The sequence below is a fragment of the Oncorhynchus nerka genome, linkage group LG23, assembly GCF_034236695.1.
Source record: "Oncorhynchus nerka isolate Pitt River linkage group LG23, Oner_Uvic_2.0, whole genome shotgun sequence".
NCBI lineage: Eukaryota > Metazoa > Chordata > Actinopteri > Salmoniformes > Salmonidae > Oncorhynchus > Oncorhynchus nerka.
In genome coordinates this window covers 53,845,174-53,859,722 of record NC_088418.1, presented here as the reverse complement: position 1 = coordinate 53,859,722, position 14,549 = coordinate 53,845,174, and the positions used below count along the sequence as shown (strand labels likewise).

Genomic DNA, 14,549 nt, shown 5'->3' with positions numbered 1-14,549 from the left:
TCTCTCTCTCTCTCTCTCTCTCTCTCTCTCTCTCTCTCTCTCTCTCTCGCTCAGTTCAATTCAAGGGCTTTATTTTAAAATTAAATTAAAATTGCCAAAGCAAGTGAAGTAGACAATAAACAAAGTATCTTTCTCTCTCTCGATATTTCTGTGAAGGGGGAAGTGTAAGTAGAGAGATAGAGCTGGTAATAGATTCTGAGCACGATGTCTCAGACATGGGGGGTGCTGAGTGGAAGGGGGGGATGAGATAGGGGAGTGATTCATCTCATTAATCTATTAGGATAGGCTACTGCAAATAATAGTGTTACCCATAGCCTATGCAAACCTTATCATTTATTTTTATGAAAATGGGATTATGTCTCCAATGCATGTTTTTGCAAAGCTCAATGGTTCAGTTGATTTGAGTTTATGGCACCTTGTTGCATCAATATGGCCATCAGTGCAGCCGTGTCAATTTCACAGAAGTCACAGTTATAGCATGAAATGCATACATAAAAATATCAATATTGTCATTATAACTATGTAGCTGTCTCCAACAATAGGCTACAGTGATCACACAAAAGCTGAATACTAAATTTTAATTTTAATAATATTTTCTTTACTTTTATCTACTCTACTTTTAAACAATCAAATAGTACAGTTAATAACAATCATAGCCATGGTTATGAGTAAACATACAGTATCATTAAGTAATATAATGTAATAGTAAAAATGATAAGTAAAAATAGTAATAATAATTCTAATAATTCTAATAATAGTAATTGTGGTTTAATAATACAATGAATTGAAATGCAGGCCCTTTCCAGACCCTGAGTGTCTGCAGACTGTCCAGGCTGCCATGTAGAGCCCTCTAGTGGAGATCTGTTAAAACATCACATACAGGATAAGAGGACATTGATGTATCTTTAATGACTAGACCTTGCTATTTTGTTTTTGCTTATTCAAGACTATTAAACTACAGTATACTATTGGCTACAGTAAAAGGCAGAAAAGAGCAATTCAGATAGTAGCCAACTGTAGAGAGGGGGTTTCTGGGAGGTAGGTTGAGCCTTATTCAATAGGGAGGTATAATCAACGCATTGCATAAAGTAATACATTCCATAGAGCTGACATGAGAGTCAAGACAGTAAATCTCTATTCCGCAGTAAACCATGACAGTTCTATGTAACATTGGTCTATCTGCAACATTCTGAGTGTTCCACCCCTCTGAACAAGCCCCAAAATAGGAGCTTAAAAGTTGAGCAACGCACCTTGACAGATGAAGGGTAATTCCTGATGACAGGAAGCATCCAGCCACTTCAGTTCTCCGTTACCAACCCGGACCATCTTACCACAGTGGTAATTGATGGGGTTGAGGGGGAAGCAACTATGCCACTCACTGTACTTCACCACCTTATCAACATCACCACTGGTCCACAGCCAGGGGGCGTTCCACTCAAAGATGGACCGCTCCAGACCAATCCACACTTCCCCACATTGCAGCTCCACGTTCGCCAGGAGCTGGGTCACGTCAGCATGCACAGTCTGGTTGGTGATTTGCACCAGGTTGGACTTGGAGCCACGACTTTCACAGAACTTCAGGGAATTGATCCAGCTCTTGGACTCGTTGAAGAAGTGCAGGTAATCTGCATGGACAAGACAAACACACATGAAACTGCACACATTAATGTAAGTTAATAAACAAAAACCACAAATACACATACACTTTCGGTCTTATTTGCCATTAAAATGCTCACAATTGTCACTTGTGCACCCACTTGTCACTTGTGCACCATGTCTGACACTCACTAGGATGGAGTGGAGAAGTTGTACTACTGGGGGAGGATGTTGGCTGACTGTTTGGGGAGGTGAAACATGATGAGGTCAGTTGTCCACTGGAAGTTGAGGTTGGTAGTGTGGTGGACTGTCTGTCAGTAGTGGTAGTTGGTGAGGTGGTGGACTGTCCATTAATAGTGATAGTTGGTGAGGTGGTGGACTGTCCCTTACTAGTGGTAGGTGGTGAGGTGGTTGACTGTCCATTAGTAGTGGTAGGTGGTGAGGTGGTGGACTGTCCATTAGTAGTGGTAGGTGGTGAGGTGGTGGACTGTCCATTAGTAGTGGTAGTTGGTGAGGTGGTGGACTGTCCATTAATAGTGGTAGTTGGTGAGGTGGTGGACTGTCCATTAGTAGTGGTAGTTGGTGAGGTGGTGGACTGTCCATTAATAGTGGTAGTTGGTGAGGTGGTGGACTGTCCATTAGTTGTGGTAGTTGGTGAGGTGGTGGACTGTCCATTAGTAGTGGTAGTTGGTGAGGTGGTGGACTGTCCATAAGTAGTGGTGGTGGTGAGGTGGTGGACTGTCCATTAGTAGTGGTAGGTGGTGAGGTGGTGGACTGTCCCTCAGTAGTGGTAGTTGGTGAGGTGGTGGACTCTCCCTCAGTAGTGGTAGTTGGTGAGGTGGTGGACTGTCCATTAGTAGTGGTAGTTGGTGAGGTGGTGGACTGTCCATTAGTAGTGATAGGTGGTGAGGTGGTGGACTGTCCATTAGTAGTGGTAGTTGGTGAGGTGGTGGACTGTCCATTAATAGTGGTAGTTGGTGAGGTGGTGGACTGTCCATTAGTAGTGGTAGTTGGTGAGGTGGTGGACTGTCCATTAATAGTGGTAGTTGGTGAGGTGGTGGACTGTCCATTAGTTGTGGTAGTTGGTGAGGTGGTGGACTGTCCATTAGTAGTGGTAGTTGGTGAGGTGGTGGACTGTCCATAAGTAGTGGTAGGTGGTGAGGTGGTGGACTGTCCATTAGTAGTGGTAGGTGGTGAGGTGGTGGACTGTCCCTCAGTAGTGGTAGTGGTGAGTGGTGGACTCTCCCTCAGTAGTGGTAGTTGGTGAGACTGTCCATTAGTAGTGGTAGTTGGTGAGGTGGTGGACTGTCCATTAGTAGTGATAGGTGGTGAGGTGGTGGACTGTCCCTCAGTAGTGGTAGTTGGTGAGGTGGTGGACTCTCCCTCAGTAGTGGTAGTTGGTGAGGTGGTGGACTGTCCATTAGTAGTGGTAGCTGGTGAGGTGGTGGACTGTCCATTAGTAGTGGTAGTTGGTGAGGTGGTGGACTGTCCCTTAGTAGTGGTAGTTGGTGAGGTGGTGGACTGTCCCTTAGTAGTGGTAGTTGGTGAGGTGGTGGACTGTCCATTAGTAGTGGTAGTTGGTGAGGTGGTGGACTGTCCCTTAGTAGTGGTAGTTGGTGAGGTGGTGGACTGTCCCTTAGTAGTGGTAGTTGGTGAGGTGGTGGACTGTCCCTTAGTAGTGGTAGTTGGTGAGGTGGTGGACTGTCCATTAGTAGTGGTAGTTGGTGAGGTGGTGGACTGTCCCTTAGTAGTGGTAGTTGGTGAGGTGGTGGACTGTCCCTTAGTAGTGGTAGTTGGTGAGGTGGTGGACTGTCCATTAGTAGTGGTAGTTGGTGAGGTGGTGGACTGTCCATAAGTAGTGGTAGGTGGTGAGGTGGTGGACTGTCCATTAGTAGTGGTAGGTGGTGAGGTGGTGGACTGTCCCTCAGTAGTGGTAGTTGGTGAGGTGGTGGACTCTCCCTCAGTAGTGGTAGTTGGTGAGGTGGTGGACTGTCCATTAGTAGTGGTAGTTGGTGAGGTGGTGGACTGTCCATTAGTAGTGGTAGGTGGTGAGGTGGTGGACTGTCCATTAGTAGTGGTAGTTGGTGAGGTGGTGGACTGTCCCTTAGTAGTGGTAGTTGGTGAGGTGGCGGACTGTCCAGTAGTAGTGGTAGTTGGTGAGGTGGTGGACTGTCCAGTAGTAGTGGTAGTTGGTGAGGTGGTGGACTGTCCCTTAGTAGTGGTAGTTGGTGAGGTGGTGGACTGTCCATTAGTAGTGGTAGTTGGTGAGGTGGTGGACTGTCCCTTAGTAGTGGTAGTTGGTGAGGTGGTGGACTGTCCATTAGTAGTGGTAGTTGGTGAGGTGGTGGACTGTCCCTTAGTAGTGGTAGTTGGTGAGGTGGTGGACTGTCCATTAGTAGTGGTAGTTGGTGAGGTGGTGGACAGTCCCTTAGTAGTGGTAGTTGGTGAGGTGGTGGACTGTCCATTAGTAGTGGTAGTTGGTGAGGTGGTGGACTGTCCCTTAGTAGTGGTAGTTGGTGAGGTGGTGGACTGTCCATTAGTAGTGGTAGTTGGTGAGGTGGTGGACTGTCCCTTAGTAGTGGTAGTTGGTGAGGTGGTGGACTGTCCATTAGTAGTGGTAGTTGGTGAGGTGGTGGACTGTCCCTTAGTAGTGGTAGTTGGTGAGGTGGTGGACTGTCCATTAGTAGTGGTAGTTGGTGAGGTGGTGGACTGTCCATTAGTAGTGGTAGTTGGTGAGGTGGTGGACTGTCCATTAGTAGTGGTAGTTGATGATGTGGTGGACTGTCCATTAGTAGTGGTAGTTGGTGAGGTGGTGGACTGTCCATTAATAGTGGTAGTTGGTGAGGTGGTAGGTGTTGTGGTAAACATTTCTGTAGACGGAGGTCCAGTTGAAGTAGGGCTGGTGGTTTCAGGTGTAACAGGAGTGTTTAAATCCCCGGTGTTGTTAAGTGGATGTTCATCTGTTAGAATGAAGTAGAATACATTTCAGCACATTTGAAGTTTCCTGTTTCTATAATTGACACAAAAACAAAGTAGGCCTAATCTTTATAAAATATTTCATCACATTAAAACTAGGATTTTATTTGTGTAGATTCCATACAACGTATTCATAGATGATGACCATTTAGTTTGATAACAATCCCACAAGGTTCAACTTACCTCCATAGCAAAGGAAAGCACTTTGACGAGAGCAATCTTTTGGTCTCCATTTTCTGTTCAGCTGTACACAGTTTCCATCTACCCTGGTGTTTTCCCATTGCTGAAATGGTTCTCCATTTGACCATTCCCATAGTGTGTTGCTGTTGTTGTGCTCAAGTCCAATCCAGGTTTCCCCTTCAGTCACCTCATCAAAGGCTTCCTGTTCTTTCTGGTTCAGGATACTTGCCAGATCTCTGCTTTTGCTCCTGCAGTCTTTCAGAGCATCCTGCTGCGTCTTTGTCCCAGGCATCAGCTCATACACCTTCTCTGTTGTTCCATTACCACGATGAACTTCTAGGAGGGAAGAAGAAACTGACACATCAGATTTCATGAGACAGTTAATGACTTCACACAATAATAAATCATTTGGAAGTTACAGATAATCTAATTAAAAGTGTTTGAGATCTGATTAGATGAAGAATACAGGTTAGGTGTTGTCAATCAATCCCATTTGTTAAATGACAAGTTGGATTTTCCATTGATAAAAAGAGGATGAGTGAGTCAGTCCTTACCTCGCTGACACATATACTGTCTTTGAGTTGCACAAGAGACTGGTTGCCAGTGAGATGAAATAGACAAGACACAGTCATGACCCACGGCGTGGACACCAAAACCATTTTCCCAGTTAAAGAACATGAAGTCCTCTCCATCAGACCACTTCCACTTTTCAGTTGAACCAGGCCTATGGAGCCCAATCCACACATCACCGATGAAATTACCCAAAGAAGATTGAATTGCCTTCCAATCCTCTTCTGTGTGTATGATGGACAGGTTTGCGTAGTGTTGTCTGCAGTACTCTTGTGCTTCAGTCCAGTTTTTCTCCTCAAGGACGAGGCTGTATGTTTTGGCTGAGTAGGTGACTGTTTGAAATAGAGAAAATGCTAATCAGACTGCTTGTTGTATTGAGTGGCAAACATTACCATCTTTAGTTACCACTTTCTATTGTAAAATACAGGCAACACATACTGTTTGATAGCAGAGTAATATAGAGATATGGATGTAATTGAGGAAAGCAACAGAGCATGTGTCGGGGGCATTGGAGAAATAAAAAAATATGCAAACTCATTCAAAAAATGTTTTATGAATGTGGATGTGTTTTGTAAAATCATAAATACATAGGCTACAGACTCAACTATATATACTTTATAGACTGAGTTTCATCACAATGTCTACGCTATCTTGTTTATTAGTGTCACAATCATCGAAATGAGCGGACCAAGGCGCAGCGTGATTTGAGTTCCACATATTTTAATAAAAGGTGGAACTAAAAAAAAAAAAATACAACGAACGTGAAGTACATAGCGCACTGGAGGTCTGGTGCGTGGAGCCAGCACAGGACGTATCGGGCAGGGGAGGCGCACTGGAGGTCTGGTGCGTGGAGCCAGCACAGGACATATCGGGCTGGTGCGTGGAGCCAGCACAGGACGTATCGGGCTGGGGAGGTGCACTGGAGGTCTGGTGCGTGGAGCCAGCACAGGACGTATCGGGCTGGGGAGGCGCACTGGAGGTCTGGTGCGTGGAGCCAACACAGGACGTATCGGGCTGGGGAGGCGCACTGGAGGTCTGGTGCGTGGAGCCAGCACAGGAGGTATCGGGCTGGGTAGGCGCACTGGAGGTCTGGTGGGTGGAGCCAGCACAGGACGTATCGGGCTGGGGAGGCGCACTGGAGGTCTGGTGCGTGGAGCCAGCACAGGACGTATCGGGCTGGGGAGGCGCACTGGAGGTCTGGTGCGTGGAGCCAGCACAGGACGTATCGGGCTGGGGAGGCGCACTGGAGGTCTGGTGCTTGGAGACAGCGCAGGACGTGCGTGGAGCCAGCACAGGACGTAGGGCTGGGGATGCGCACTGGAGGTCTGGTGCGTGGAGCCGCACAGGACCTTTCGGGCTGGGGAGGGGCACTGGAGGTATGGTGCGTGGAGCCAGCACAGGACGTATCGGGCTGGGGAGGCGCACTGGAGGTCTGGTGCTTGGAGACAGCGCAGGACGTATCGAGCTGGGGATGCGCACTGGAGGTCTGGTGCGTGGAGCCGGCACAGGACCTTTCGGGCTGGGGAGGGGCACTGGAGGTCTGGTGCGTGGAGCCAACACAGGACGTATCGGGCTGGGGAGGCGCACTGGAGGTCTGGTGCGTGGAGCCAGCACAGGACGTATCGGGCTGGGGAGGCGCACTGGAGGTCTGGTGCGTGGAGCCAGCACAGGGCGTGGAGGTCGGGCTGGGGAGGCGCACTGGAGGTCTGGTGCGTGGAGCCAGCACAGGACGTGTCGGGCTGGGGAGAGGGTCGCACTGGAGGTCTGGGGATGCGTGGAGCCAGCGGAGACAGCGCAGGGCGTATCGGGCTGGGGAGGCGCACTGGAGGTCTGGTGCGTGGAGCCAGCGCAGGAGGCGCACTGGAGGTCGGGCTGGGGAGGGGCACTGGAGGTATGGTGCGTGGAGCCAGCACAGGACGTATCGGGCTGGGGAGGCGCACTGGAGGTCTGGTGCGTGGAGCCAGCACAGGACGTATCGGGCTGGGGAGGCGCACTGGAGGTCTGGTGCGTGGAGCCAGCACAGGACGTATCGGGCTGGGGAGGCGCACTGGAGGTATGGTGCGTGGAGCCAACACAGGACGTATCGGGCTGGGGAGGCGCACTGGAGGTCTGGTGCGTGGAGCCAGCACAGGACGTATCGGGCTGGGGAGGCGCACTGGAGGTCTGGTGCGTGGAGCCAGCACAGGACGTATCGGGCTGGGGAGGTGCACTGAAGGTATGGTGCGTGGAGCCAGCACAGGACGTATCAGGCTGGGGAGGCGCACTAGAGGCCTGGTGCGTGGAGCCAGCACAGGTTTCACTGGACTGATGACACGCTCTTCAGGGCGAGTGCGGGGAGCCGGCACAGGACGTATCGGGCTGGGGAGGCGCACTGGAGGTCTGGTTGCGTGGAGCCAGCACAGGACGTATCGGGCTGGGGAGGCGCACTGGAGGTCTGGTGCGTGGAGCCAGCACAGGACGTATCGGGCTGGGGAGGCGCACTGGAGGTCTGGTGCGTGGAGCCAGCACAGGACGTATCGGGCTGGGGAGGCGCACTGGAGGTCTGGTGCGTGGAGCCAGCACAGGACGTATCGGGCTGGGAAGGCGCACTGGAGGTCTGGTGCGTGGAGCCGGCACAGGACGTATCGGGCTGGGGAGGTGCACTGAAGGTATGGTGCGTGGAGCCAGCACAGGACGTATCGGGCTGGGGAGGCGCACTGGAGGCCTGGTGCGTGGAGCTAGCACAGGTTTCACTGGACTGATGACACGCTCTTCAGGGCGAGTGCGGGGAGCCGGCACAGGACGTATCGGGCTGGGGAGGTGCGCACTGGAGGTCTGGTTGCGTGGAGCCAGCACAGGACGTATCGGGCTGGGGAGGCGCACTGGAGGTCTGGTGCATGGAGCCAGCACAGGACGTATCGGGCTGGTGACACTCTCTTCAGGGCGAGTGCGGGGAGCCGGCACAGGACGTACCAGACTGGGGAGGCGCACTGGAGGTCTGGTGCATGGAGCCAGCACAGGTTTCACCGGACTGATGACACGCTCTTCCAAACGCCTGCGCAGCAGCATACTCCTCGCTAACACCTCTCTCCGATATCACTCCTTAAATTGCTCCATCGACCCCCAGACAGGCTCTGGCCCTCTCCTCGGCTCGACCGACCGCCCCTTGTCCCCCCCCAAATTTTCTCGATTGGGGTTTCTGTGGCCGCGGACCCCGGCATCGTCGCTGTCCTCCTATATTCCTTGGCGACTCCCTCCAAGGGTCTCCCATCCTCCTAGGATTTCCTCCCATGTCCAACTCTTCTTTCCCTCCATGGCACGCTGCTTGGTCCTTGGGTGGTGGGATATTCTGTCACAATCGTTTAAATGAGCGGACCAAGGCACAGCGTGAGTTGAGTTCCACATATTTTAATACAAAGTGAAACTACAAACATATAACGAACGTGAAGTACAACTCGCACTTAGACACTAACTGAAACAATATCTCACAAAGCAGGTGGGAACAATGAACAATTTAAGTATGATCCCCAATTAGAGACAACGATAAACAGCTGCCCCTAATTGGGATCCACACTAATACACCAACATAGAAAATACAGACTAGAACACCCCCTAGTCACGCCCTGACCTAAAACACCATAGAGAAACCCGGAGGGTCAGGGCGTGACAATTAGAGCCTATTAACAAAATCTGCCTCTGTTCATTAGATATACTATATGAATCAAAATACGTGTGTACTCACTGATACCACTGCAGTTTTTCAGGGAGTAGCCTGAGGTTGCATGTTCAAGGTATTGTATTGTGACAGGCATATCATCAGTTGAGGCCATCAGAAAACACAAGTGTCTGTGGGATAAATATCACACAGAATCTGGTAGTAGTTATCAGAAATGAACAACATGAATGGTGTTGATCTAAAAATTCTATGGCTGCCTCGAGCACATATTGAAGAAAAAAAAGCAGCTTTTTGAGCATGTAGGCTACCTGTTATTTAGGTTATTTATTCCTGCTTCTTTCCCAACAAATGTGAAGTACTGGCAATTGTAATGTTCGGTGCATTTCTGCCTGCACTGACTTGCATTAGTTACGAATGGCGACGATTGATCCATATTATTTATCCCAAAATCCACTCCTTTCATTAGGTTCCTCTCACAACCTGTGTAAACAGAGACATTTTACATTTGACACAGCTTGATTTTTTTTGTTGTTGAAACAACTCAAGTCAACTAGGCAACCAAAAATATGTGATCAGCACTACAGAAGTCTCTAGAAGGACAGAACGCAGAATAAACAACACTGGACTAGAGAGACAACAGGTATCAAGGGTATATTCAGGTGTTCTACCTGGACAATGGATGCCAATGTCCAATCAACAATGCAGCATGTTGCAGTGTAGTTTACAGTATTTAATGTAAATAAACCTCAATTTTGCTCACAATTAGAATACATGCACCAAGCAATGACAATGAATCATGAACACTTGCCTTTTACTACCTTTAGATTGTAATATTCTGTATAGTCTCGGGAAAATACACAACAGCAGTAACTCCCCCTGTCCTTCAACTGAAGGTTGGAAATGGTGAGCTTTTCCCCGCTGAGGCTGTATTTTTTGGGGTCATTAGGTGAGATGGCAGCTTTCTTGATCACTCTGGGTTGATCAAGCTTTCATCCACTCATTCACCCAAGAAATTGTAATAACAGTTTCTGTGCCAGCATGTGTCATACCCGTGATCCTTCACAGAGTATCCGCAGAGAAGGGTCACAGAGCTTCCCTCCAGTACTGACACCTCAGCCATCAACACTGCTGAGGCCCTGACTGCTGTGGGGTCAAAGGTCACATCAGGAAAATGTTGTTACTTGGATATTAAGGCTCTGTTTTCCTTTAGATTGTGTCACTGACACAGAGTTGTCCGCATACAGTACAAGGAGACTGCTATGTTTGATCAAAGTCCCTGATTCTGTTTTTAGACACTGGAAGATACTGTAGCTTTTGGATTGAAATTATATTGCATTTATGTGTTGAACAAGACATTATACTGTGACATGAAGATAGAAAAAAAAATCCTTGTAATTTTCATTACCATACTCATGTGACTCATGTGTGACTCATGGATGTTAACAGTAGTGACAAACTACTATTTTGTCAAAAGTCATAACAATGGAGGGGCTACTTGATAACACCTAGAGAGGAATATTCATCCCATCTGATCTCTTACCCAGCAGCAGGAGTAGAAGTATTTCCTGTATCATTGCCACTGTGAACAACATATCAAATGGTTTAAAACACAAGCCATCAGTGCTCCCAACCATTCCAGTTAAGATTTTTTTATAGCATTATTTAGAAAGAAACATAATTTTTTTTTAAAAGCACAACAATTTGCCAATTCCCACATGTTTCAGAGATTTCATGTAGAAGAAAATGTCTAAGAAAGTATTGTCTGTGTCTTGGAGATTAATTTCAAGTCTGAACTAATGTGCACAATTCCCTTCCGAGAGTAACTTCCCAGGTAAACAAAACAACGACAAGGAAGTTATGATTATTTGACTACCAAAGTAACATTGCAGTTACTCTATGGAACAGCTATATGGAATACACTTTGATTAACCAAACATGCAATTTAAAAATGTAACATAAATATGAAATCAACCTAGTAAATGATCTGATGGAGATCAACACAAATGTCTCAGAGTATCCCAATCTATTGGTTTCCACATTGTCTATGATATGCTTAAGAAGTATCATATAAACAACCCACACATTTTCATCTAATATTAGATTTGACCTCTATTAAGTCTCAACTTGATTAAAATACACAGCACCATCCTAATCATTAAAAAAAACAGTTACAAAGGGTTGCTAATAATGTGTGAATAAGTACCTCATCAAAGAAAAGAAGAGTGCAAAATCATTTCATGTTTTCAAAATACCATCTTGAACAGTAAGTTACAAAGGTGCTAAACATACTGAATTATTACCTCTTCAATGAAAAACACAGTGTTTCAACATATCGGGACATTTTTTATTATAATGCAACATGAAATGATGGCACACCTACCCAGTCTTCTTTACCTCCCCAGATTTGGTGAGATGGATGGGGAGACAGGGGAAAGAGAGGAGTTTATAGAGGTGTATTTCTCTCCTCCCTCTCTGCTGACCAGGTGAACACACCCAGGTGATGCTAAAACTTCAGTTCCAACACCTCCCTCTACATTAAAAAACATTGACCACTAGGCCGAATGTATTACAGTGGACTTACTACAGTGTAGTTCAGAAATACAGTACATCTAAGTTGCTTGATTGAATGTACATGTCTGTTTGCATATTAAGTTCACATTTGTAACAATAATTTGCAGTACATTTGATTTGGTACCCAGTTCATTGTATTTGCACTGGACATGGGCTTCACTAAAGAGACTGCTACAGTAAATTACCCACTGACGTATGATTCATGAGAAATTAAATATATGTGATTAAAAAACTAAGAAAAACACAAAAGATATCTTTGTAACCTGTGTCTGTGCGTTCTCCCAGCTTCATGCAAAGCAGGTAGCCTTCTGAAAACCCAATGCAAATCAAATGTAGAAGGGCTACTGTTATGTGTTACCTGCATGGCTATATGGCATTCTAATTCCCAGAAATGGTGCAATGGAATTCTGGGCAAATGCCAGATGTGCTGGTCCATTTTTAGCCCAGTGGGCCTGTCTAACTTTGTTTTTTTTGCGCAAAATAATAATTATATATGGCTTATAAAATGGGGGCCTCATTATATTTGAGAGAGCTAGGTTTAATGTGCGCAAGCAGGAGCAGGGTGAAAACAACAACAGTTTTATCACAGCTGTTCACAAGCCAGCGGAACATTGTCAGTTTGGCGATGTCAGGGAAATGCTGATCCGAGATTGGATTGAAGTGGGAATAAGAAATATCTCACTTTCTGAAAAGTTAGTTAGTTTCCCAGCCTACCTTGTCCAAAGCTGTAAACCAGATTAGGAAGAGTGAGTCAGTAAAAAGACAGCAGACGATGCTGCGCCGCAGCAGCTCCTTGCAGAGCGAAGAAAGTGAGGAAACAAATGTGTTTTCATACCGAGATAAAAAAACAGGGGGACACAGAACAGAGACAGACGTGTAGAAAACCACCATAGACAGCGCCAGTAGCTAGTTCAAGTGTTTGTCGCAAACGTGGGAAATCTCCTTTCCACAGCTGGAAAGATTGCCCAGCAAAGGATGCGGAATGCAGGAAATGCAAGGTTGATGAAATCCGAGCAAGGGTAGCATTCCAGAGGGACATCAGAGACTGTAACGTTCTTTGCTTCACGGAAACATGGCTCACTGGAGAGACGCTATCGGAGGCGGTGCAGCCAGCGGGTTTCTCCACGCATCGCGCCGACAGAAACAAACATCTTTCTGGTAAGAAGATGGATGGGGGCGTATGCCTTATGGCTAACGAGACATGGTGTGATGAAAGAAACATACAGGAACTCAAATCCTTCTGTTCACCTGATTTAGAATTCCTCACAATCAAATGTCGACTCTTTGCAAACTGGAATCCATTTATCCGGAGGCTGCATTCATTGTAGCTGGGGATTTTAACAAGGCTAATCTGAAAACAAGACTCCCTAAATTTGATCAGCATATCGATTGCGCAACCAGGGGTGGAAAAACCTTGGATCATTGTTACTCTAACTTCCGCGACGCATATAAGGCCCTGCCCCGCCCTCCTTTCGGAAAAGCTGACCACGACTCCATTTTGTTGATCCCTGCCTACAGACAGAAACTAAAACAAGAAGCTCCCATGCTGAGGTCTGTCCAACGCTGGTCCGACCAAGCTGACTCCACACTCCAAGACTGCTTCCATCACGTGGACTGGGATATGTTTCGTATTGCGTCAGATAACAACATTGACGAATACGCTGATTCGGTGTGCGAGTTCATTAGAACGTGCGTTGAAGATGTCGTTCCCATAGCAACGATTAAAACATTCCCTAACCAGAAACCGTGGATTGATGGCAGCATTCGCGTGAAACTGAAAGCGCGAACCACTGCTTTTAATCAGGGCAAGGTGACTGGTAACATGACCGAATACAAACAGTGCAGCTATTCCCTCCGCAAGGCTATCAAACAAGCTAAGCGTCAGTATAGAGACAAAGTAGAATCTCAATTCAACGGCTCAGACACAAGAGGTATGTGGCAGGGTCTACAGTCAATCACGGACTACAAGAAGAAAACCAGCCCAGTCACGGACCAGGATGTCTTGTTCCCAGGCAGACTAAATAACTTTTTTGCCCGCTTTGAGGACAATACAGTGCCACTGACACGGCCTACAACGAAAACATGCGGACTCTCCTTCACTGCAGCCGAGGTGAGTAAGACATTTAAACGTGTTAACCCTCGCAAGGCTGCAGGCCCAGACGGCATCCCCAGCCGCGCCCTCAGAGCATGCGCAGACCAGCTGGCCGGTGTGTTTACGGACATATTCAATCAATCCCTGTACCAGTCTGCTGTTCCCACATGCTTCAAGAGGGCCACCATTGTTCCTGTTCCCAAGAAAGCTAAGGTAACTGAGCTAAATGACTACCGCCCGTAGCACTCACTTCCGTCATCATGAAGTGCTTTGAGAGACTAGTCAAGGACCATATCACCTCCACCCTACCTGACACCCTAGACCCACTCCAATTTGCTTACCGCCCAAATAGGTCCACAGACGATGCAATCTCAACCACACTGCACACTGCCCTAACCCATCTGGACAAGAGGAATACCTATGTGAGAATGCTGTTCATTGACTACAGCTCGGCATTCAACACCATAGTACCCTCCAAGCTCGTCATCAAGCTCGAGACCCTGGGTCTCGACCCCGCCCTGTGCAACTGGGTACTGGACTTCCTGACGGGCCGCTCCCAGGTGGTGAGGGTAGGCAACAACATCTCCACCCCGCTGATCCTCAACACTGGGGCCCCACAAGGGTGCGTTCTGAGCCCTCTCCTGTACTCCCTGTTCACCCACGACTGCGTGGCTACGCACGCCTCCAACTCAATCATCAAGTTTGCGGACGACACAACAGTGGTAGGCTTGATTACCAACAATGACGAGACGGCCTACAGGGAGGAGGTGAGGGCCCTCGGAGTGTGGTGTCAGGAAAATAACCTCACACTCAACGTCAACAAAACTAAGGAGATGATTGTGGACTTCAGGAAACAGCAGAGGGAACACCCCCCTATCCACATCGATGGAACAGTAGTGGAGAGGGTAG

General features: G+C 47.7%; 1 protein-coding gene across 1 annotated transcript; it reads right to left on the bottom strand.

Moving 5' to 3' along the window:
• Positions 1 to 324: 324 nt before the first annotated feature.
• Positions 325 to 10,551, bottom strand: LOC115106124 (mucin-2-like). Its single transcript, XM_065008405.1, has 8 exons — positions 10,518 to 10,551; positions 9,286 to 9,457; positions 9,044 to 9,147; positions 5,307 to 5,654; positions 4,756 to 5,088; positions 2,867 to 4,556; positions 1,789 to 2,303; positions 325 to 1,625 (listed from the first exon to the last, which is right to left on the bottom strand). Exons 1-8 carry the CDS (start codon positions 10,549 to 10,551, stop codon positions 1,231 to 1,233), a joined length of 3,591 nt encoding a protein of 1,196 aa, XP_064864477.1. The 3' UTR covers positions 325 to 1,230.
• Between the last annotated feature and the right edge of the window lie 3,998 nt (positions 10,552 to 14,549).

What these genes read in the sequence shown, in the direction of transcription:
- LOC115106124 (XM_065008405.1), bottom strand. Translation starts at nt 10,551, where the DNA reads ATGATACAGGAAATACTTCTACTCCTGCTGCTGG. An exon ending in ATAAATAACCTAAATAACAG is followed by an intron (nt 9,148 to 9,285) that starts GTAGCCTACATG and finishes TTTATCCCACAG; the next exon opens with ACACTTGTGTTTTCTGATGG. An exon ending in ACTACCACTACTAATGGACA is followed by an intron (nt 2,304 to 2,866) that starts GTCTCACCAACT and finishes CACTACTTATGG; the next exon opens with ACAGTCCACCACCTCACCAA.